Source organism: Lynx rufus, unplaced genomic scaffold, assembly GCF_022079265.1.
Source record: "Lynx rufus isolate CCGP_SWC_20201006 ecotype Redwood Valley unplaced genomic scaffold, mLynRuf1.p SCAF_2, whole genome shotgun sequence".
Classification (NCBI taxonomy): domain Eukaryota; kingdom Metazoa; phylum Chordata; class Mammalia; order Carnivora; family Felidae; genus Lynx; species Lynx rufus.
In genome coordinates, this window is record NW_025814834.1 from 221,749,058 (window position 1) to 221,770,411 (window position 21,354).

Consider the following 21,354-nt stretch of genomic DNA (forward strand, 5'->3'; position numbering starts at 1 on the left):
TGAGGCCGTGTCAGGGCAGAAGGACCGGGCAGGGGACAGCGCCGGTGCGATGCAGCGGGGGGCGGGGGTGCAAAGGCCCAGCCTGCCAGTCTTCCAAGCAGGCACGTCCAGGGAGGCTACCTAATCTAGACTTCAGAATCATCTGGAGACAAACAAGCAGGAGCCAAAAGACCCAGAGAAACAGCCGTCCCCCTGGACACACCTAGAGACCACTCAGGAATGCACCCAGGGCGTCGGAAACAAGAACGGCCAGCACGGCTCAGGACAGCTCCGGGCCCACGAAGGCCTTTCCAGCACTGCAGGACCGCAGCCCCAAGGCCGTGCGAGGTAGCCCTTGTCTCCTCTGTCGCAGCCAGGGTCTCCCAGGGCCCAAAGAGGGGGCCGGTCGTCTTCGCTCTCGGCACCCCCGGGAGAGGCCCTTCCGGGACCGCCAAACAGCGGGGTGAACTCCAGCAGGCGTGAGGGCGAGGCCACACCAACAAGACGCCAGCCCGTGGCGGGTGTGCGTCGGCCTGCAAGGATTCCGCAGTCAGAGCAGCCCTCGAAGTCGATGGGCAGGGTGGGCGTGACTCGCAGGTGAGTCCGTAGGCACTCTGACCATGACGTCTACTCTGGCCTACAGCATCCAGGGGCCACTGGCACTAACCCTGGCCGAGGCCTTGGCCAGCAAGGCACGCGCCCCTCCAGCCCCCTAACTGCCACCCGGCAGCTGTGGGCTCCTTCCCGCTGAAGCGTGGGCTCCAAGGCGGCCCCGCCAGCACCGGGACGGAGGCCTCTGTTCAACATGGGCCGCGGACCCTGACAGCCGGGCGGAGACGGGGCGGGGGGCGTCGGCGGACAGCATCGGGTCCCGCTGGGGGACCGCCGCCCGCTCCCACATGCCCCCCCCCAGGCCCTTGCAGACAACTGGTGCACGGCCCCCACCACATGGCCCCAGCTGCTCCTGTGCCTCATTCCCCCAAAAAGGCCCGTTCCTGCCCCTGCCTCCCGCTGCTGGGCCGTGGGGCATGCAGGCGTTTATTAATAAATACACGCATGGTGGGAACCTGTGTTCAGGGACAGAAACGAGACCCCGGCAGAGGCCAAAGCCTCGGGGATGGGGCGTGCGAGGGAGGGTTTGGAGCAACTCAGGTTTACACACCGTCTCCTCGAAGTGCTCGTGTGACAGACCCAGGCTCACGACCGCCTCGTCCTCTCAGAAAGCCCGGCCCCTGGGCCACAAACAAAGGGAGCGTGAAAAACCACGGTACGAACACCGCCTCCTCCAGAAAGGACTGGACACCGGGAGGCGGGGGCGCAGGCTGCTCCCGGAGGTCAGGGGCGCAGGCACAGGGTCGGGCCCGGGGCGCAGGCTGCTCCCCGACGAGAGCCTGGACACCCCTGACGCTAGGGCAGCGATCCCTGCTCTCAAAGCACGCTCATCCTTCTCGGGCCAGCTGAACGGCACCGGACCTTTGCCTTTTTGACTTCACAGATCTTCCAGAAATTCAAGGTTAAGACTTGTTTTAAGACTGGAAACAAAAATGACAGTTGCCGTGCTCCCACCGCAACCCAAGCCACGGCTACCGGCACCTGAAGGATGCCACCACCTGGCCCTGGTTTCTTGTCCCTCCTGACCCCACTGGCCACACTGGCCTCCGGGGAAGCCTCCCGGCACAGGGTGCCAGCCTGGGAGAACATTCTGAGCAAGGAAGAGCAGGAGTGCCCACGTGCCCCAGCCTTTCCGGGCACCGCCGGCAGAGACACAGGCAAGGGACGGTGAAGTGTCAGCAGACGCAGCCTCGTGGGAGGCCTGCAGAGCCAGGAGCCGGGGAAAACCGCGGAACGGAAGGAAGCGGCTCAGTTTCTATAAATGACCTACGACAGAGACGCGGAAAAAAGGCCAACGTTCACGTGCAGAAAAATACTCGGCCGTCAACATGTGCCCTGTTGTGACCCAACCCCACACTCAGCAGGGGCTCCGGCTGGAGGACGTGTCCACATCCAGGGACAGGTCTCCATCTGTGCCGACCTGGCTCCCTGCCGAGTGGCGGGTGCAGGAATCCACAAGCCGCACGCGGCCCCCGCCTCCACCGCGGGCTGCCCCCGCCACCTCCGCCAGGCGCGCGGACCGGAGGCACGATCCACAGGACGCCCTGTGCCCCCAGCGCACCGTTGTCGTGAAGGACCCCAAAGAGGCTCGGGGTATGAAAAAGGTATGAACCCCAAAGAGGCTCGGGGACAAAGACACCCCAGCCGCAGGCTGCACCCTGGTGGTCACCAAGCCGTGCCAACAGCAAAACGTCCTCACGGTCAGGAAACGTGCACCGAGGACGCACTCTCAAAAGAGAGGTGCGCCCACGCAGCGAGGTGTCGACGGCGATGAGCCTCGGTGAGGGCTGCTCTCACAACTCCACCAGAGGCTTAAAGATTTTCCAAAATGAAAAGTCCCAAGCCAAGGAGAGGCGGCAGGCCTCCAGATGGGCAGATTTCCACTCTGTCATCAGCCACCCGCAGCAGCGGGACACGCGGGAACACAAGCACACGTGCCAAGACCGCACGCCCGGTGCTCTCGGGACGGCCCGGCAGGTACCACGTTTGAGCATGGGTTGTGCAGGACGATCAACTCCCTCGATAGTTAAGCCCGTTTGGTGGTTTTTCTCAACACGAAGCCGAGTGCATCGGAAACGAAACAGCCACGTGACCCCTAACTCTGAAAATCCCCCATTTCCAGAACTGCAACAAACCCTGGTTACGATACCTGATCTCAAATTCCAATTCCGCTCTCTGGGACAACGATCCAGGAACCCGTCGAGCGCGTGGACCTGGACACACAGGCACCAGGAGGTGGAAAGAAACACCTCTGATCCAGCCAGGACTGCCGAGCACAGAACCGCAACCCCAAGGCCCAGCCGCCGGCCGAGGTGCAGGACAGCTATAGAACTCAGGTCCATGGGCCGGTGTCGCTGGCTGTCCACCCAACGTGAGCAGGACAGGGAACCACGGTCTCTAAGCTGCCTCTCTGCCCACTGCCTTGTTTTCACTTTCTGGGAAACCTCGTTTTTCCAGATAAGAGGCACTCTGGGGTCGGGGCACCCGACTGGCTCAGCCGATAGCAGATGCGACTCTTGGTCTGGGGGTCACAAGTTCAAGCCCCAAGTCGGGCTACTTAAAAAAAAGAAAAAAGAATCGCTCTGGGGTCAATTTTACCCCATTCGGATCAAGGCTGTGGATGAGGAGTTTACCACTGCTGGCTCCCAGGACAGTGGGGGCTCCCGACATCCCAGCGGGTGAGTCAGGGGCCGTGCGGACTTGCCACGCAGAGGCCCGGGTCAGACGCTCCATCGTGTGCCCCACAGCGGACGCCGCCCCTTGTAAGGTGGCTGAGACGTGCAGTCTGGGAAGGGGAGGCGCCGACGCAGGGAGGGGGGCGGTACCAACAATGGACAGCACAGGTCCCAGTACGTGGACACCCCCAGCGCGGGCACAGGGACCTCCACTGCCTGGCGCAGCCTGTGCTTTCTGCTCACAGCACCTGCTGACGTCCATCCAACCGGCTCAGCTGGCTGGGGGGAGAGCCACTGCACCAGCCTCCGCGTGCCATGCGGCCCCGACGGGCTCCCGGCCGCCTCCCGTGTCAGACGCCCTGGCTTTGGGAAGAAAGGGCGCTGCGAGTACTGGAAGGTTCAGATCCGCACGGCACGGCGCTCCAGCACGTGCTCCAGAAGGGGACACCGAGGCCCAGGGAAGTGGCACGACCCGGGACCCCAGGGTGAGGAAGGGGCCTGGCCGGGACCCGGGCCCAGGAGACACCCAGGAAGCTCTGCCGTTTCTGTCTAAACTTCTAGAAACTCCTACTTGACCGGAAATAGCTGCGGTGACTACTCCTCATCCAGAGATGAGGGAAGGAGAAAAGGACGCTGAAAATCAGACTCGAGGACAGTGACCTCTGGGGCACCTGGGGGGCTCGGTCGGTTAAGTGTCCGACTTCAGCTCAGGTCACAATCTCATGGCTCTTGAGTCCAAGCCCCACATCAGGCTCTCTGCCGACAGCTCAGAGCCTGGAGATGCTTCAGCTTCTGTGTCTTCCTCTCTCTCTGCCCCTTCCTGCTCGTGCTTTCTCTCAAAAATAAACAAACATTTAAAAAAAAAAAAAAAAAGGGACAGTGACCTTCGCCTCGCTGTGGGCAGCAGACAAGTGGCCCCTAAGAGATTTTCAACTTTTCCCCTTCAACCCAAACCCAAAGAGCCACCCTTCCTGAGGCTGGACACAGGGCCCCTGCCCAGGCTCCCACGGCCAGGCCTTCCTCCGACCAGCGCCTGGCAGATGGGAACCCCGGGAGGATCTGACAAACACACACCGAGGAGCCTCCTTCCCAGAGCACCCCTGCCCTCGTTAATAGCCCACAGCTAAGAGCCAGACAAAAAGGAAGAGCTGTCACCTGGACCAGGAATCTGCTCTCGGAGCCAAGCTTGCACCTGACCCCAGAGGCCAAGGGTCAAGGGGCATCTGGAAACCAAGTCACGGAAATGGTTGCTGGCAGTGGAGTCCCTGGCTCGGTCAGGGCAGCCCCAGGGACGGGCACAGGCAGCGTGGATGCCACGTGTCCTGGCCAAGGCAACCTTCCAGGCCCCAGGGGCCACCCCATGACCCAAAGAGACAGGAAGCCAGGCCCTCCAGGGCTCTGCAGAAAGGACAAGGCCGCCCCCTTCAGCCTCAAGGCCATGGTCACTTACACACACTCGCCTCCCGCACAAGGTGCCGCAACACAACAGCATGTGGCCCGTCTGGAGGACCAGCACCCCCCAGGCCACCTGTCACCCCTACTAGCCTCCTGGAACCGACAGAACCAAACTAGTGCAAACTATGGCTGAGAATAGGCCTGGACCTAAAAGTCCACACGAGAGGGGTGTGAGCTGTGGAGACAATGGATTTCGAGGGTGGACTGACCCCTTCCCGGCTGCCACAGGCCGCACACATGGCAGGCACTCCGCAACAGAATGACCTCCACGGGGCACCTGGCTGGCCCAGTCGGTGGGGCACGCAACTTTTGATCTCGGAGTTGTGAGTTCGAGCCCCACACTGGGTGTAGAGATCACTTAAAAATAAAATCTTTGGGGCGCCTGGGTGGCTCCGTCGGTTAAGCATCCGACTTCAGCTCAGGTCACGATCTCACGGTTCGTGAGTTCGAGCCCCGCGTCGGGCTCTGTGCTGACGGCTCGGAGCCTGGAGCCTGCTTCGGATTCTGCGTCTCCCTCTCTCTCTCTGCCCCTCCCCCATCCGTGCTCTGTCTCTGTCTCAAAAATAAATAAACATTAAAAAAAAAGTTTTTTTTAAATAAATAAATGAAGTAAAACGAAATCTTTTAAAAAACAAAATCAAAAATAAGATGCCATCCACATTCAGGTCCACCCGCCACTGTCCTCGCACCATGAGACTTGCCCCCCACAAACACCCAGAGCCCCTCACCCCAGTCCCCGCCCTTGCCTGGGTGGCACGGAGGGTCTCCTGCACAGACAGGCTCCCGCCTCTGACGCCAACGGAGGATCGTAAGCCCCAATACGTACCAGAGACATGACACCGGACCGTCACTTACCACAACGGACGGGACTCACATCCAGAATACATCAGGAACTCCCGCCAACGAATAAAACAAAACAGCTCGACTCAAAAAGGGGCAAAGGACTCGAACAGGCATTTCTCCACAGAAGGCGAGCGCATGGCCAAAAAGCACACCGGTCGCTCACCTCACCCACCGCGGGGACGTGCAGACCAGGGTCGCGACGACCGACCACCCGCCTGCGCCCATCGGGGTGGCTGCCTTACCGAAACCACAGAAAACACAAAACAAACACGGATCCTCAGCAAGCATGTGGGAGAAACGCAACCCTCGGGCACTTGGTGGTAGGAACGCCCGACGGTGCAGCCACCGTAGGAAAGTGCGGCCGTTTCTCAAAAAATTAAAAATACTGGGGTGCGTGGGTGGCTCGGCTGATTGAGCATCCAACTTCGGCTCAGGTCACGATCTCACCGTTCGTGGACTCGAGCCCCACGTCAGACTCTCTGCCCTCAGCTCGGAGCCCGCTTCTGATCCTCTGTCCCCCTTCTCTCTCTGCCCCTCCCCTGCTCGTTCTCTCCCTCTCTTTCTCTCGCAAAATAAACAAACAGCAAGTACATATATATAAATAAAATAAAAATTGTAACTTGGACTTCATCAAAACTAAAAATACCTGCTCTTCTAAAGCCACCGTTCAGAGAATGAAAAAGTCAGTCACAGATTAGCAGAAAACATTAGCAAATTACGTTGGGTGAAGAACATACCTAAGTTACGTAAAGAACTTTCAAAACTCAATTAGAGAACAACCCAGTTTAGGGCGCTTGGGTGGCTCAGTCAGTTAAGCGTCCCACTCTTGATTTTGGCTCAGGTCATGATCTCACAGTTCATGGGATCGAGCCCCGAGTAGGGCTCAGCGTGGAGCCTATAGGGATTCATTCTCTCTCTTTCTCTTTCTCTCTCTCTCTCCCTCTCACCCCCTGCCCCGCCCAGCTCCCACATGCTCTCTCAAAAAAAAAAAAAAAAGACTAGAACAGCAAGTTTTACGATAGCTACATTTTACCACAACAAAGCAAATGCATGAGGCTAATTACAAAAACGCGAAAAATAACAAAATGGCCAATGCCAGTAGAAAGAAGTTAAAAAATGAGATTTTCACCCTTCAAATTAACAAAGTTATCCCGAATGACAGCCACCAAAGGTTGTAAGAGCAAAGGAACCTTCTTAATTCTCTGGGCGTGTAACAAACTGGCAAGCCATTTACAGAACGAGTTTCAGGAATGTGTAAAATCGAGAACCTCTCAGGGGCCCCAGGTCTCCTGGCGTCAGAGCACGGAGCGGTCACCCCTCAGTCGGGATTTAGGAGGCACAGGAGATACAGATGTGCATGTTGTGTGTGTGTGTAAGTAACACCAGCGGGTGCCCCCTTTGATCTGCCGAATCTTCCACAGGAAACCCCCCCACCTGACCTCACACGTGCCCAAGGAGACACACGGTCAGAGAGGGCTGACCTCGGCCAGCACAGGACACGGGGGCCCCTCCCCCCCGCAGGGGCACGGCAGAGCCACTTCGGAGGACAGCCCAGCACGATCTAGGTGCCCTCCGGCTCGGCCACGTCACTCGGGGCCCAGGCCCCAGGCACGCGCACACGGGCCGACGACGATCCGCGACTCCTGTTCAAAGTCATCCACGTGGGAAGCCAGACCATCCGCCCCAAGCGTGGGGACAGGCCGATGTGCTCAAGCGGCAAAGCCACACGGCAACGAGGCGGCAAGCGAGTGACCGGAGCCCCCGGGCGAGGGTCTGTGCAGACAGGCGCCAGTGACGGGGCCACGCCGGCTCCACGGGGACACAGGCGCACACACAGGACGTTCAGGATGGAGTCCCCTGGGGGTCGCAATGAAACAGAAGAGCAGAGCAGGCAGAGTGTACCTCTTAACCTGCGTGGGGACGCGGGGGGCGCAGCCGGTCTGAGATGACGTTCCCGCATCTACGCTGGTGCTCGGAGGCTTCCGGGAAGCGTCTGCGGCAAGACGCTCCCTGAAGCCTCACTCGTAACAAAAACGCAGCTAAATAAATGCCGGAACCCTCGATACCACAGAATACTTGGAAATATGTGGCCTTACACACGCGCACAGAGGCAGGCACACGCACACGTGTGCACGCAGCAGGCACGCGCAGAAGGCCCCTCAATCATGAGCAACGGTGGCCCTGGACCCTGCAAAGCAAGCGCGGAAGAGCCACTTCTGAGACAGCAGGGACCCAAGTGCGGGCTGGGCGCCTCTGGCAGGAAGGAGATCCCTTCGTTACTGTCAGCTACGCTGACGACGCCACGGCTGTGACCCGTCCGGACTCTGGACACGTTAGGAGCACAGCCCCTTGCAAAAAAAAGGGGGAGAAGTCGGAGGAAACCAAACGCGTAAGACACTGGGAAGTGCTGGCCCGGGCGTGTGGGCCACACTCACTAGCCTCGCCACCTAGGTCTAAGCGGGAAACCTCCCGTCCTAACTTGCGTTTCCGTTTCCGTATCCGTATCCCCAGACGCGCCCCGATGGCGCTGGAAGGGACGCACCCCTCCCGGGCCCCGCGTCAGATGGCGCACGCCCACCATCTCGGTGCTGGGAGTGACAGGAAGGGATCCGGGCAGCCCTGCCCGGCACCGCCTTCCTGGATTTCTGTCCCACGAGGCCAGTGAAGCGTAACCAACAGTGGCAGAGGCCCAGGCACGCAGAGCGGCCACCGAGCTCCTGCCACCCCCCGGCCCAGCTCCCCGGTGCCACCTGCACCCCCTCCACAGGCCCCCGGCCCCTCACACCTGCCGGGGAGGCTGATGCTGGCCAAGGTTCCAAAAGCCTGGAGCCACGGGGACAGCAGGCCACCCTGTGGGGCCGCCCTGCTGGGTCCCCGTCATGGTCCTCAGCCCCCCAGGGATCACACAGAGAACCAGGACACAAGCCTTTGTCGCAGAGACTGAGAGAAAACAGATCCACCAAAGCAATCACGATTCAAATAAAAACGTTTAAGTGAGAAAATAAAACGTCTAACTACACAAGAGGCGTCAAGCTCCACCAGGCAATTAAGTCTAGGGGTGCAGGGGACCCTCCGTGACCCCAGACCCTCTGGAGAACAGTGAGGGCACGTTCTCCCGTAAAGGGGAGGAGGCTCCAACGCCAGCCCCACAGGACCACCCGCTCCCACGCCGGAACGCTCGCCTGGCGGCAGCAAAGGAACACCAGGCCGGCCCCGGCTGAGCCCGTGGGGGGGGGACACCACACTCTGGTTCGGGGCGTGGGGGGTGTGCAGGAGGAGAGGCTTCCTCCTGCGTATTTGGGAAGGAGCTTCAAAGTCCGGAACTCCCCCGGGCCCCCAACAGGCATCAGGGACCGAAATGGGCGCTGTGGCGACGAGGGGACCCGGGCCCACCGTGCGGGCCCCTCAAAGCTCCTCAGGGCACAGGCCTGTAGCCCCCAGCCCTCTGTGGTCCCGTCAGTCAAGACCCTCCCTAACCTCCGCTCCAGGACCGGGCCCGCTTTCTCAGCCCAAGACCACGGCCGGCCCGCGTTCCACAAACACGGAACACGTCCCCGCTCGCCGAGCCGCACCGAGGCAACCCGCGGGCCTACCTTGTTCTCAAAGCTGAAAGAGCTTCCTAAAATGAGACAAAATCCACTAAGGTCAGGCAGGCTGGGCGACACTTACTGCATACAAGAATGTTAAAAAAAAAAAAAATCACAGTTTTGATAGTTCTGCAAAAAAAACTTAGCAAATTTACAACAAAACTGTCAAGTAATTAAGGCAAGGCACTTCACACATGAACTTAAACTGCTAATTAAAATCCCCTCGCTTAATTGACTACATTTGCATATCATTCAGCTTGGGAGCATCATTTTTTTAATGGTTTGGGCAACACAGTTGTAACGCCAGGAAGCGGGGAGGCAGCAGGTAAGGCGGGACCACCCGCACGCGCCCGCCGGGGCCGCACGGACTTCCCGCCAGGCCCGGGGTACCCTCACCCCCGCAGCGCTCTCTGGCCGCGGCCCCGGCCCCCCGCCCGGGGTGGGAAGGGGGCAGAGTCGCCAGCCCGGAGATCCCACCATGGGCTGCTCCTGGCCGCCCCCACCCGGCACCTCTGCCTCAACCTCCCATGCAGGCTCCCAGCACATGGGACGAGCGCACCTGCCTGTCCCTCCGGGGAGAGGGTTCCCGGCTTCCCCGGTGGCGCACTTGACCGCCCCCTTCCATCCGGGGTCCTCCACGTGCTCAGGGAGCACCAGCCCGACCACTGGAGAAACACACTTGCCTCACCGGTGGCGATGGCTGAGCCTGGACGGCCGCGCTCACCGTCCACACACAGGCACAGGCCCCAGGCTGGCACACGTGGCCTCGCTCTGCGGTGGGGGCCAGGGGCCACACGGCAGGAACCGCAAGGCTGAGAGCGCCCCCCTCGAGAAGGGGAGCTCCCTGTGAGCAGGGGCCCGACCAGGGCAGCCCCAGCACCAGCGCGACGCGTGGATCTCAGCCGACCAGGGCGGCTTAGGGACCCAGACGGGGCGCCACATGGCCCAGGCCGGCAACAGGGCTGTGGGTCTTTCAAATAGGGGTTATGGGGGCGCCTGGGTGGCTCAGTCGGTTAAGCATCTGACTTCAACTCGGGTCATGATCTCGTGGTGTGCGAGTTCAAGCCCCACCTCAGGCTCTGTGCTGACAGCTGGAGCCTGTTTCAAATTCTGCGTCTTCCCCTCTCTCTCTGCCTCTCCCCTGCTCTCGCTCTCTCTCTCTCTCAAAAATAAACATTAAAAAATTAAAAAAAAAACCAACAACAGGGGTTTCTGTGTCACTTTCAGCACAGAGCCTACATCAGGATCGCAGACCAGTGTCCACGTCCCCACAGCTGAGCCACTGTCACTTCCCATCCTGACGGTCTCGGTGTAGCGGGGAGCAGGTCTGGACGGAGAATGTCAGGCAGACCAAAGCATCCACGGGGATAGCCCCACGGACTGAAGTGGTGACCAACCCACGGCTCTGCGGAAGGAGGGCCAGAGGGGGAGCCACGAATGCCACACGCAGGAGCCGGCTCGCCCATCACCGCCGCCACCCCCCCCCCCACAGGTCTCACCAGGGGGCTGGGGTCACCGAAAGAACACTCAGCTGACAGGGGACAGATGGAGACAGGGCATGAGAAGCTGGCTCTGCTCCCAAGGGAATGCAGGCCTGGCCCCCATGAAAGGTTCTCTCTGGTCATCCGGCACCAAGCGCCCGGCGGGGGTAGCCATGCTCACCCGGGCTGTGGGGACACTGCAGCGCGGGGGTCGTGTCCTGCGTATGAAGCAGGACAGACCTTCGGCCCCCCCTAAAAACACACTTCCTCCCCCAACACGCCGCACGCCCCGGTGGAGAAGAGGAGGGCACAGGGGAGAACGTGCCCCAGACCCAGACTCTAGGCAGGTCCCCAGACACCAAGTCACAAGCAAGTAGCTTCCTGTGAGGACGCAGCAGACGGCCTCCGGGGCAGGGAGACAGACAACCCGCCACCAGCAGATGCCCCCAGAACACGTGCACTGTCCCCACCCCCATCCCAGAGGTTCAGACCCAGGAGCTGGGACACACGGTGGAGCCGCCATCATGGGACTGTCACCCCTACCTGCCCCCTCACACGTGGGCTCCGGGGTCCGGTTAGGGGGCAAGGGCCACACGAGAGCCCCACTGGCACCTGGGGCCCTCAGACCGCAGGGACCCGGCTGACCGTCTCAGGCTCCCCTCTCCTCCCTGCCACAGCGGTGACCCTCTACCTCAAGCACCCCAGCGGGTCCCCGGGAAGCCTATTTCCAACAAGAGACGTTTCTTGCAAAGCAGCCAGCTAACGTGCCATCGGAAGCCCCCTCAAGGTGGGCAACACAGCCAGGCTCATCCGGCGCCAGAGCTGAGAACACCTTCGTTCAACAGGCAATAACCAAGCACCCGAGTCAGAGCAGGATCGGAGGCCCCCCCCCGCGCAGATCTGAGCGAGCCACCTTCTTGACGACACACGACACGGCCAGGACAAGCGACGCCTGAGGGACACCACTCTACTCCCGAGAAACTCCCTCCCTCTCTCCTCGCCGTCAGGAGCAGAGCTGCCGAGGTTTCTCGATAACTAGTGATTTCATGCCTCTGTGAGTCATTCAAGGAGTATTTACTCCGGGCCCGGAACTGGGGACCCAGCTGTGACCAACCTGCCCCCTCCACGAGGCTGACAACCACAAACACACAAATCCCAGGCCCACCGCAGCGGGCTGGCCCGGGGAACGGAGCGGAAGGCCCGACCACCGCAGGCTGCGCGGCCCCGAGCGTGGCGCCGGCGCTTCCTGAATCGCGACCCGTAGCTGAAAGTCTCCAAGTCGTGTTCTCTGCAGCCTCCCCAGTCCCAGCAGTAAAGCCAGATGAGACACAGGCGCCAAACACCCAGACGATCTCACGGGTTTCCCGGGCTCTGCCAGGACCCCTCCGAAGCCTCCCATCTGCCTCCACCCACACGAAAGACACGAGGATTACCCCAAGGGACGAGAATTGCCAGCAACGACCAGAGCAGCGCCCGGGACACGTGCAGCGGGTACCGGGCACCACGGTCACCAGCAGACCTACACGCAGCCAGAGGGATCTCTGCCCCAGCAGGTGCCCCGTCCACTCTCGTCCTTCTTCTAGACATCTCTCCTGTCCCCCAACCATCCCAGTTCCATTTCACACCAGGGTCCGGGTCCTTAATTTTAGTAAACAAGTTGACACCAGCGGTGGTGAGTCCCAAAACTGGAGGGACCCCCACCCCCAGGCCCCCCTCCTGGCTCCCATGCTGGGACCAGCAAGGCCACTCCACCTCGCCGAGCCTCTGCAGTGATGTTGCCCAGAAAGACAGTAAGTCTCATGCAGCAAAACGGGCCTCCAGCCCGTCCTCACTGCTCTGAAAGCAGGGCTCCCCTAGAATCGGACTCTTGATTCACAGAAGAGCAGCGTAAGAGCTACTGTTTACTCCACGCCAGCCCTGCAAACGTGCTAGAGGCTTCCTGAGCGTGACCCAAGTTTGCCTGCACAAACCGCACCTGGGCTGCAGGGCAGGGCAGCGGGGGGCGGGGGGGGGGGGCGGGGCAGCCTCTGAGAGGTCAGGCAGGGTGGGGACCTGGGTCGTGCTCACACATGCAACAGGGTGGCCACATATGTAGCCCCCCCCCCAAGGTCCCTACCACCCACGCCACTTCATTCCCATGGACACCGTTTGTGGCTCTAACCCAACACCAACCGAAACCCGCTTCAGACCACGCGAGGCCTTGCAGGGAGGGGCCGCCCGCCACACACAGCCCCACACCGCCCCACACCCCCAGGAAATGACTTCCTGTCCCTTCACTGCGACACTGATCCACCCCCCCCATCTGAGATGGTCAATAAACAGAAAGCGGGGAGCAATGGGCATGGTCCCCAGGCCACGCCCCGGCTCCGTCCCAACTCCGCCTGGTTCCCCATTTCCCCAGGGACAGCGAGCCAGGAGGGCAAGGGCTGGGGCAAGAACGGAGGCTTCTCCTCCCCCTGCAGCTCTCACGGACCTTAAGGAAATAATTCAGCCTCTATATTTTGACTCAAAACAAAGAAACTTTTTAAAAACATTTCAGTTGAAACTTGCATAATTCCTCCAGTGGAGAAATCCTCCCTGACTTTCGCAATCCTTAGAAAGAGACACATTATTGGTGCTTGTGTAACAGTCTCCGGGGCCGCCGTGAAGAGTCCGGCCGCCGGCCTGGGCCACCTCCCGCGGTCACCTCCCGCCAGACGGCCAGAGCCGGCCCCGGAAGCACGGCCTCCCCCAGCCCCCCCCCCCCCCGCTCCCCGGCGGCCAGGGGTGCGGGGTGCGGCTCGGCCACAGTCCCCCAGACTTCCTCCAGCGCAGGCCTGTCTGCCCTCACCCGGCACCTCAGACAGACATTACACAAACCGGCTGCGGGGAAGGTTGAGAAACCGAGACGCCAAGAGTCAATGACCCTACTCTCATAGCCCCAGCTGACGGACGGACGGACAGACCCCAGTGAGACAGCAGGGACAGAGGCAAAGGTCACTCAATGACCCCGCTGCCCCAGGCGAGCTGCTGCCCTGGGGAGACCCCAGAAGCTAGGGGGCCTGGCCCAGCTGGAAACTGGCAGGATGGCAGACAGACAGGCGGACAGACCACACCTGGAGAACCATCTAGACGTGCCTCTGCTCACTCAGACGGGCTGAGGCACCCGGCCAGCCATTCAGCAGCCCCTCGCTCCCGCACGGCCAATTCCACGGCATGGGGGGGAAGCAGAGCTCGTTTGAGCTGCCACGTCCCCCACCGGAGAAGACTCCCCAGCCTTCATTCTGGCACACCCTGTCCTTCCGCATGGGTGGGAGGGGGTGGCCAAGGCCCGTCCAGGGCGTCACCTAAGCCAGCACCCACCTTCTCAACCACACGTCTGCAGCCAGGAAATCACCATGGAACCCCACAAAAACCTACAGCAGAACGAGCGGACAAAGAGACGACTCCGTCGCTAAATCTCTGCCCACACAGCAGACGGCATCCAAAGGACAGCACCCCATTCAAGAGGGGGCCCCAAGGAAGCGCGCGGGTCGGAGTCTGTTCCAGCCTGGCAGCACCCTCTTCACACTGTTCCTTCCCATGATAACATCAGCTTAAATAAGACCAGACACGCCTCTCCAGGGGAGAGTCCACAGACCAAGACCCCCTTCCCGGCCTGTGGACCCAAGAGGTGCCGTCACTCCCCAAGACAGGCCACGAGACCCGGCATCCCCAGGGCTGCCGGCCGGTCCCTGCTCTGAGGAAGCCCGCCCTCTGACCAGGGAGAAGTTGCAGGTGACAGGAGAAAACCTGTCCCAACATCAGGAATCCAGACACGTGCAGTCGCGGACCCTCACGCCACACGCCAAGGGGCCATCGGCCTGCAGGCCCCTGGAGCACAACGAGCCGCATGACAAGAGCAAGGCTACAAAAGGACCCTTCTGATGGCGTCTGAAGGACGAATGGACGATCCGCACAAGCCAGGCTCTCCGATCTGGGAATCGGGACCCCCGGAAGAACAAAGAGCATCTCCGAGGAGCCCCAACCCTGCCCGGGCCCCAGGGAGGCAGCGCCCCGTCCCGTGGTCGGCCCTGGTTACCCCGCGAGGAGGCCCCCAGCAGCAGCTGAGCCGGCAGCACCCACGTCCTCCCCTGTGACAGCAACCTACGCTGCTAAACAACCAGGCCAATTCAGCGCAGACACCATCAGACAAGCCCAAGAGGAAGGGACAGAGCCAGTCGGGCAGAAGAGGAGGGCAGGGGTGGAAAGGGCACCACAGTCCCCATCTCCTTGCCATGTGTTCCTCCACACATGACGTGTCCCCACCCCCACCCCACCCCCACCAGACACCTAAACACCCTAGAGAAATAAAACATCACCAGTCACCACTTCCTACCGTCCCCATCTCATACACAAGAAAACGGAGACCCACACAGGTTAAGCCAACTGGCTCGAGGTCACATAGCAGGAGGGACGCAATGAGGATGTGGGAGCCATCCCCTGGGGTCCCGCAGCTGGGCTAGCCTACCACAGGGCGCCCAGGGCAGCACCCCGTGGGGGGGGAGGGGGGAGAGGCCGGGAGACGGCTCCCCACGGCCCCAGCACGGCCGACAGCACTTCCTGCAGGCCCCCGTGACGTGAGGGGGCATCCCTAAGGAGGCCTGCCAACCCACACTCGCAGACAGGCCGCCTTCACAGGGTTTCCGGGTTCGAGGTCGGAGCCCCACCCCACACTCATTTCCACACTGGGGCAACCACAGACAACCCACCACGGCCACGGCCACAGGCAAAGCAGGGTGGGCAAAGGTGAGCGGGTCTCCGAGACCCCCAGAGACCAGCGGCCCTCCTGGCACTGAGCGCAAACGGTGCCGAGTCTCCGGCTGGCAGGAGAGCTGGGCGGCTCGAGCCCCACAACACGGGAACGTGCCTCAGCTCCCACTGCCTCACCAGAACCCAAGGCCCCAGGGGAGTCATGTCCCCTACAGAGAGGAATTCTAGCACATTCTTTGTTCCCTGCTGTCCTCAACCCTGCTAAGTCAAAAATATTAAACTAAGCTATAAAGTAATTGAAGAAATCAAAATATATTCCACAAATAAGCCGTCAGAGGCGACCGGAAGGAGCGATCAGAGATAGGCGGGGCACGGGGGGAGGGGGGGGGGCTCTTCCCAGGCAGCTCCTTCCATAGCAAGTGGGGTCTAGGCAGCTGGGGGGTCCCATCCCTCCCTGAGGCCGAGACCTTCCTCCTCACGTGGTGCCCTCGGCACGCAGACAGACGAGCACATGGCTCTGCTAAGGGATTTAAAGAGAACGACACACCCCAGGACTCCCAACTGCGTGGTCACAGAGCCAAGACAGCAGGCAGAGCCCCAAGAACAGGACAGGCAGAAAAAGCCAGCAGGAAGAGCACCCCACGAGGTGGCAGAGCCGGCACGAGAGCTCGTGGGCAGACGCCCAGGCCACCACCACACGGGACAGCGGGGGCTGACACTGACCTGGAGACCCCACCCACTTACGATAAGCGCGTCCTCCTCATCTTGGGAAATTTCCGTTTAATCGGTACATAAAATTTAAAGCAGCATGGGGGAAAGCACGGAAGGAGACAGGGCGCTGGTCATCTGTCGAAAAGGCCAGAGCAGAAACGGGGTCTGGCCTCAGCTCCACGGACGGTGGCGCCAGGAAACAGTCCTGCCTCCTCCCCAGGCAGCGCTCCGGCCCGGGAGCCCAGGCTGGGCCTTCCCTGAGCCTGGGGACGGCCGCGCCCAGGAGCACAGGGCCTGCTACAAGGGACCCCGGGACCAGGACTGTAGCTGTGACAAAAGGCCAGCCCCGGCGAGCCCCCACCCCGCAACTTGAACACCAACACAGGCACACCCCGCCGGACAAGGCCCTCTGCCACCTGCTCTGGAGGTGGGGGACCTGCCACGGCCTCACCCACCGGCTACAGCCCGCACCTACCACAGCCCTGCACACAGGACTCCCCTAGGCCACACCGGCGGTGGAAGGAGCGGGCGCCCCAAACAGAAAAGCCCCCAGTTCACACGGGGTGCTTATCACGCCGCCCATCACAGACTCATCTGAAATCGAGGGCTCGGGCCGGCCTTTCCTGCCAGCATCCTCCCCGACTCAAAGCATCCCACGTGCACAACCCCTGCCCTACAGTCAGCGGACGGCTGCCACCTGGGCACCGGCGTAGCTGAGGGCAGAAATGCCACCGAACGCTCGTGCACGTGCGCGCGCACACGGCAGCCCTCTCCCCAAGCACAGGCAAACAGGCCCCTACATCCCTAGCCCCTCCTCTCTGCTCACCGAGACTCTGACACTGCGCTGGAGGGGCGCCCAGAGAAAACCGGGCGGGAGCATCTATTCACAGATTTAGAAAAAGAAAAGTTTGATGCAATAGCTGAATTAATTAGGCCTCCTAAGAATAGCTAAGCCAGTGCAGCATTCCGAGCGTGCAGTTTAATAAGCCTGGATATTTAAAAGAAAAGTTACAAACACTTGGGGAGGGGAAGGCAGCATGAAGAGCTGACGAGGACCCCAGTGAATGGTTCTGGCGTCCAGTGGCCCAGAAGCTGCCCGGCCGGATCAGAGATCCTCCGCCGGGCAGACAACAGAGCCTCAGCCAGTGGCCTCCCCCGCCCTTCAGCGTTTCAGGGAGAGGGAGACAAGGAACCAGGCGTGTCCAAAACAAATCGCAGGCCATGAGCTACTCCTACTCAGGGCCCCAGGTGCCCACTGACCAGGGCCCCAAGCCCAGGGCCAAGTGGCCCTTGCCGCCACACGGGGGACTCAAGGATTCACACCCTGGCAGGCCCATGGAGACGCACAGAGCTGGAGTCGCCGTGTCTCGGCCCCCTGCCACCGCGGCCTGGACACCTGGCTTCGTTTCTGAGTCTGTCTCCCAAGACTTCAAGGCACAAACAGGCGCTGCCTGGCCCAGTTCTGTCTGCTGAGGTCCATGGGCAGGCAGCCCTCTCTGTCTGCGAGCCTGGGAGCCCACTCGGTCTGGACACCTCCTCAGGGCCCCAAGGCAGGCCCCAGGGCCTGAGGCTGCAGCCTGGGCTCGGCCCACATCTAACTTCCCAGGACTCGGGACGAGAGCATCTGAGTCCTGAAGCCTGCCCTTCGCAGCCCATCTGAGCGATGGCTTCTGTGCCCGCCAGGCCGCAGAACACGAGGACCCCCCCACCCCCACCCCTAGCAAGCCGGCTCATCATGGGGATCGAGCCGGAGGACCTTCCTACGCAGCCGTCGATGGGGACACTGACGCCACCCTGAATTTCCTCAAAAACAAACCCTAAGACAAGTCCCGGCCTGCAAGGACAGAGCCCCTGCCTGGCCCCGGGACGGCCCCCCAGCCTTTCCCCGGCCCTCCCAGCTTCCAGGCCCTGGGGCCCGGCACACCCAGCCTCCTCCCTCGGCCAGCAGGGACACTCACCCGGGGCACCCGCCGCTTGTACTTGTTGCCATAATCAAACTTCTCCTTCACGTCGTCCAGGCAGCGGCCGAGGCGCGCCTGCTCCTCCTTGCCCGTGTAGTCCTGGCTCAGCAGGATGTAGGCCCGCCAGTTGGCCGAGTCGAAGCCCCAGTGGCAGGTCCGGTTCTCCAGCGCCTTGTGTGAATGCACCACGAACTTGTGCGGCGGGTACATGAGGCGGCAGTCGAGGCACTGGATGCAGGCGGCGCTCGGGCTGCTGTAGAGCTCGGGCACCAGCAGCCCCTTGCACTTGCCGAAGCACTCGTGGTACACACGCACGCTGCGCTCGCTGAGCTCCAGGCCCAGCGCCAGACTGGCGGCCAGCTCCTTCTTGCAGGGCGGCGGGTAGGCGCCGCCGTACAGCAGCGCGTTGCACAGGCGCTCGGCGTCCGTCTTGGTGATGAGCCCGCACGAGGGCGCCGAGAAGGGCAGGATGCCCATGACTTTGAGGATCTCCAGCTGGTCCGCCGTGCAGCGCGAGCAATAGATGTGCAGCTCGTCGCACACCGAGTTGATCTGCTGCAGCGAGAAGTCGCGCAGCACCGAGTTGAGGATCTGCGGCAGGCACAGGCGCTTCTCGCCGCCCACCACGAAGCACGAGATGGTCTCGCCCTCCAGCACGGTCTCGCAGCGCTCGGTGGAACGGTCGGATGGCATGAAGAAAGGCCCGGGGAGCACCGGCGGCGGCGGCTGGATGGCTGGCAGGTGCAGCACGGGCGGCGGCTCCGCGGCCGCGGGCACCGGCGCCGGCACCGCAGCCGCGCTTGCCTCCTTGGCGCTCTCCTTCTTGTAGGCCTCCTGCGCCCAGCGCGCCGAGAAGGCGGCCGGGCCGCCCAGCGAGCTCATAGAGCTCAGGTGGAACTGCTCCAGCGTCTTCTGCAGCCCCGGGTGCGGCTGGAAACCGCCGCGGCCGCCCGCCGCCGCCTCCATGGTGCGCTCCGGCTCCCCGGGCCGCTCCCGCTCCCGCGCGCCCGGGCCCCCGCGGCCCCCGCCGCCGCCCCGGGCGCCCCGGCGGCGCCCCCGGCCCCTGCCCCGGCCCCCTCCCCCCGCCGCCGCCGCCGCCGCCGCCGCCGCCGGCTCCCGACCGATCACGGCCGCGGCCTCGGCCTCGCCCGGGGGCGCGAAGGGGTAGGCGGGCGGGGCGAAGGGGTCCCGCCGCTGGAGCCCGCCGGCGCCCGGGCCCGGCGCCACATCCACGCGCCCCGCGCCCCGCCCGCCGCCGCCGCCGCCGCCGCCCGGGCCCCCCGCGCGCCCCCCGCGCGCCCCCCGGGCCCTAGGCGCGGGGCATGACCCTGCGCGCGCCGCCAACGCCAACGCCAACGCTCGCGGGCCCGGGGCTCGCGGGGGGCGCGCGGGCAGGTGCCGGCGCCGCGAGGCGCGAATCGCCGCGGCGGCCGAGGCCGAGGGGCCCGGGAGGAGCGGGGGCGCGGGCGCGGGGCCCGCCGGGCCGTCCTCGCGCGGCGCGCCGCCGCCGCCGCCGCCGCCCCGCTCCTCCCACCGCGCGGCGCCCGCCCGGCTCGTCCCGGCGGCGCTGGCCGGCCGCGTCGCGCCCGCCGCCGGCCGCCCCGGCCCGGCCCGCGCCCACCCCGCCGCCCGCGCCCGGCTCCGCGGCCCGCCCGCCCGCCTGCGCGCGCGCGGCTTCCGGGGCGGCGGGAGCGCCTGTGGCGGCGGCCCTCAGAGCGCGGCGGCGGCGGCGGCGGCGGCGGCAGCGCGGGGCTCGGCGCACATCCTCCCGGCGGCTCGCTCCGGCTCGGACTGAGCGCCGAGCGCTGAGCTCACGCCGCCGCCCCGCCCCGCGCCGCCCCGCCCCGCGCCGCCGCCGCCCCGCCCCTCGCGCCGTCTGGAGCCGCGCGTCCGCCTCAGCCCAGCGCCGGCCAGGAATGCGACCGCCTCCCGGCCCGGCTCTTCCAAGAACGCGCCCTCCCCCCCGCCGCCACCCCGCCCGGGCTCGGGCCTGCTCGGCCGCGCTCGGGCCCGTCCGCCGGGGACTCGGCTCCGCTCGGTTCCCCCTCGGGCCCCCTCACCCCCCCCCCCCCCGCCTCCTCGGCCCCGCTCGGCCCCGCCCTCCGGAAGGGCGCTCGGCGGGGGCAGCGGCGGCGCCCGGGGCCCCCCCTTCCGGCCGAGGCCGCTTCCTGCGCCGCTGGGAAGGCGCCGGTTCCGCCGCCGACACCGCCGCCGCCGCCGGGGCCCCGAAACCCACACGCGGCCCCCGCCACAACCGCAGACTCGCGGAGGGGCGGGCAGGTCGAGGGCGGCGCGGCCTCCGCCGCCCGCCACGCCGTCAAGTCCACGGGGACCCCACGCTCGGCGGGGACGCCGCAGAGCACGACCCGGGTCCCATAGAATGACGAGGACGTCTAGGGGGTTACTCCACGTTAGGATTGCCCCACCCGAGGGAGGCCACACAAGAGACACGGTGCAGCGTGGCCCAGGGACCCCCCCCACACGTGCAGGCGCGGCCCAGCACGCCCCCCCCCCGCCCCTGTCCCCCGGATGATTGACCGGCTGCACCGACCACCCCACGATCGTGCACCCTGGTCGCGTGGCAGCCAGCAGCTTCGCCTCCCACTGGTCCCAGTGCAGAACTGCCTGCTCCCTGGGGCAGGGGCTTTGTGCCTCCGATGCACAACCCTGAGTCGGGAACTGTGCCCTGCGCGCACAGGCCAGGTCACTGCCCGGGCCGGGCCGGGGTCGGTCCGTAGACAGGTGGCCTGACCCTTATGCTGCAGCCCGCTCCCCCGCCCCTCCCCCCCGGCTGGAGAGCCCCTTCCACGTCTGGAGGGCGCCTGAGGCAGCCCCAGGGAGACACTTCACTGTGTGTCCTTCCACGACTGGCTGTCAAAGGGGAAGAGACAAACCAGAAAGTGCAGGACAGGAAAAGACCAGGGGCTCCAAGTTGGACAGGCTGGCTAGATGGCCCCCAGAGGAGGCAGCATCTTAGCTGAGGCCTAGCGGGTAGGCACTGGAAGTCAAAGAGACGGTTCTATCTGTGCTCAACCCCAGTTCAGGACAGTCCGGCCAAGCTACACAGCAACACCTTTTCCTCCACAGGACAAGGGCACCCAAGCTGACCTGGGCACTAGGTGACATGTGAGGACCATGCCCGCTCCAGCCTGAGTGACCTTCAGTTGACTTCAGCTTGTCACCTCCTGCTCCTACCTCCCCAGTGGAGGCTGAAAGTGGCCCCAGTCCAGCGCTCCTAGGGGGTGGCACCTGCCCCGGGGAGCTGACCAGGCATCTCTATGGCCCTTGTCACCCCTGAGGTGCCGGCAGGTGTCTGGGG

General features: G+C 63.6%; 1 protein-coding gene across 2 annotated transcripts in view; it reads right to left on the bottom strand.

Annotated features, from left to right (window-relative positions):
* Window positions 1–19,042, bottom strand: part of SKI (SKI proto-oncogene) — a 70,114-nt gene extending 51,072 nt beyond the window's left edge. For both annotated transcript variants that reach the window (XM_047083390.1, XM_047083389.1), the window contains exon 1: window positions 18,033–19,042. In XM_047083390.1, the coding sequence (XP_046939346.1) occupies window positions 18,033–19,001 (969 nt within the window). In that variant the 5' untranslated portion in view covers window positions 19,002–19,042. The remainder of the gene's footprint in view (window positions 1–18,032) is intronic.
* Window positions 19,043–21,354: the final 2,312 nt, after the last annotated feature.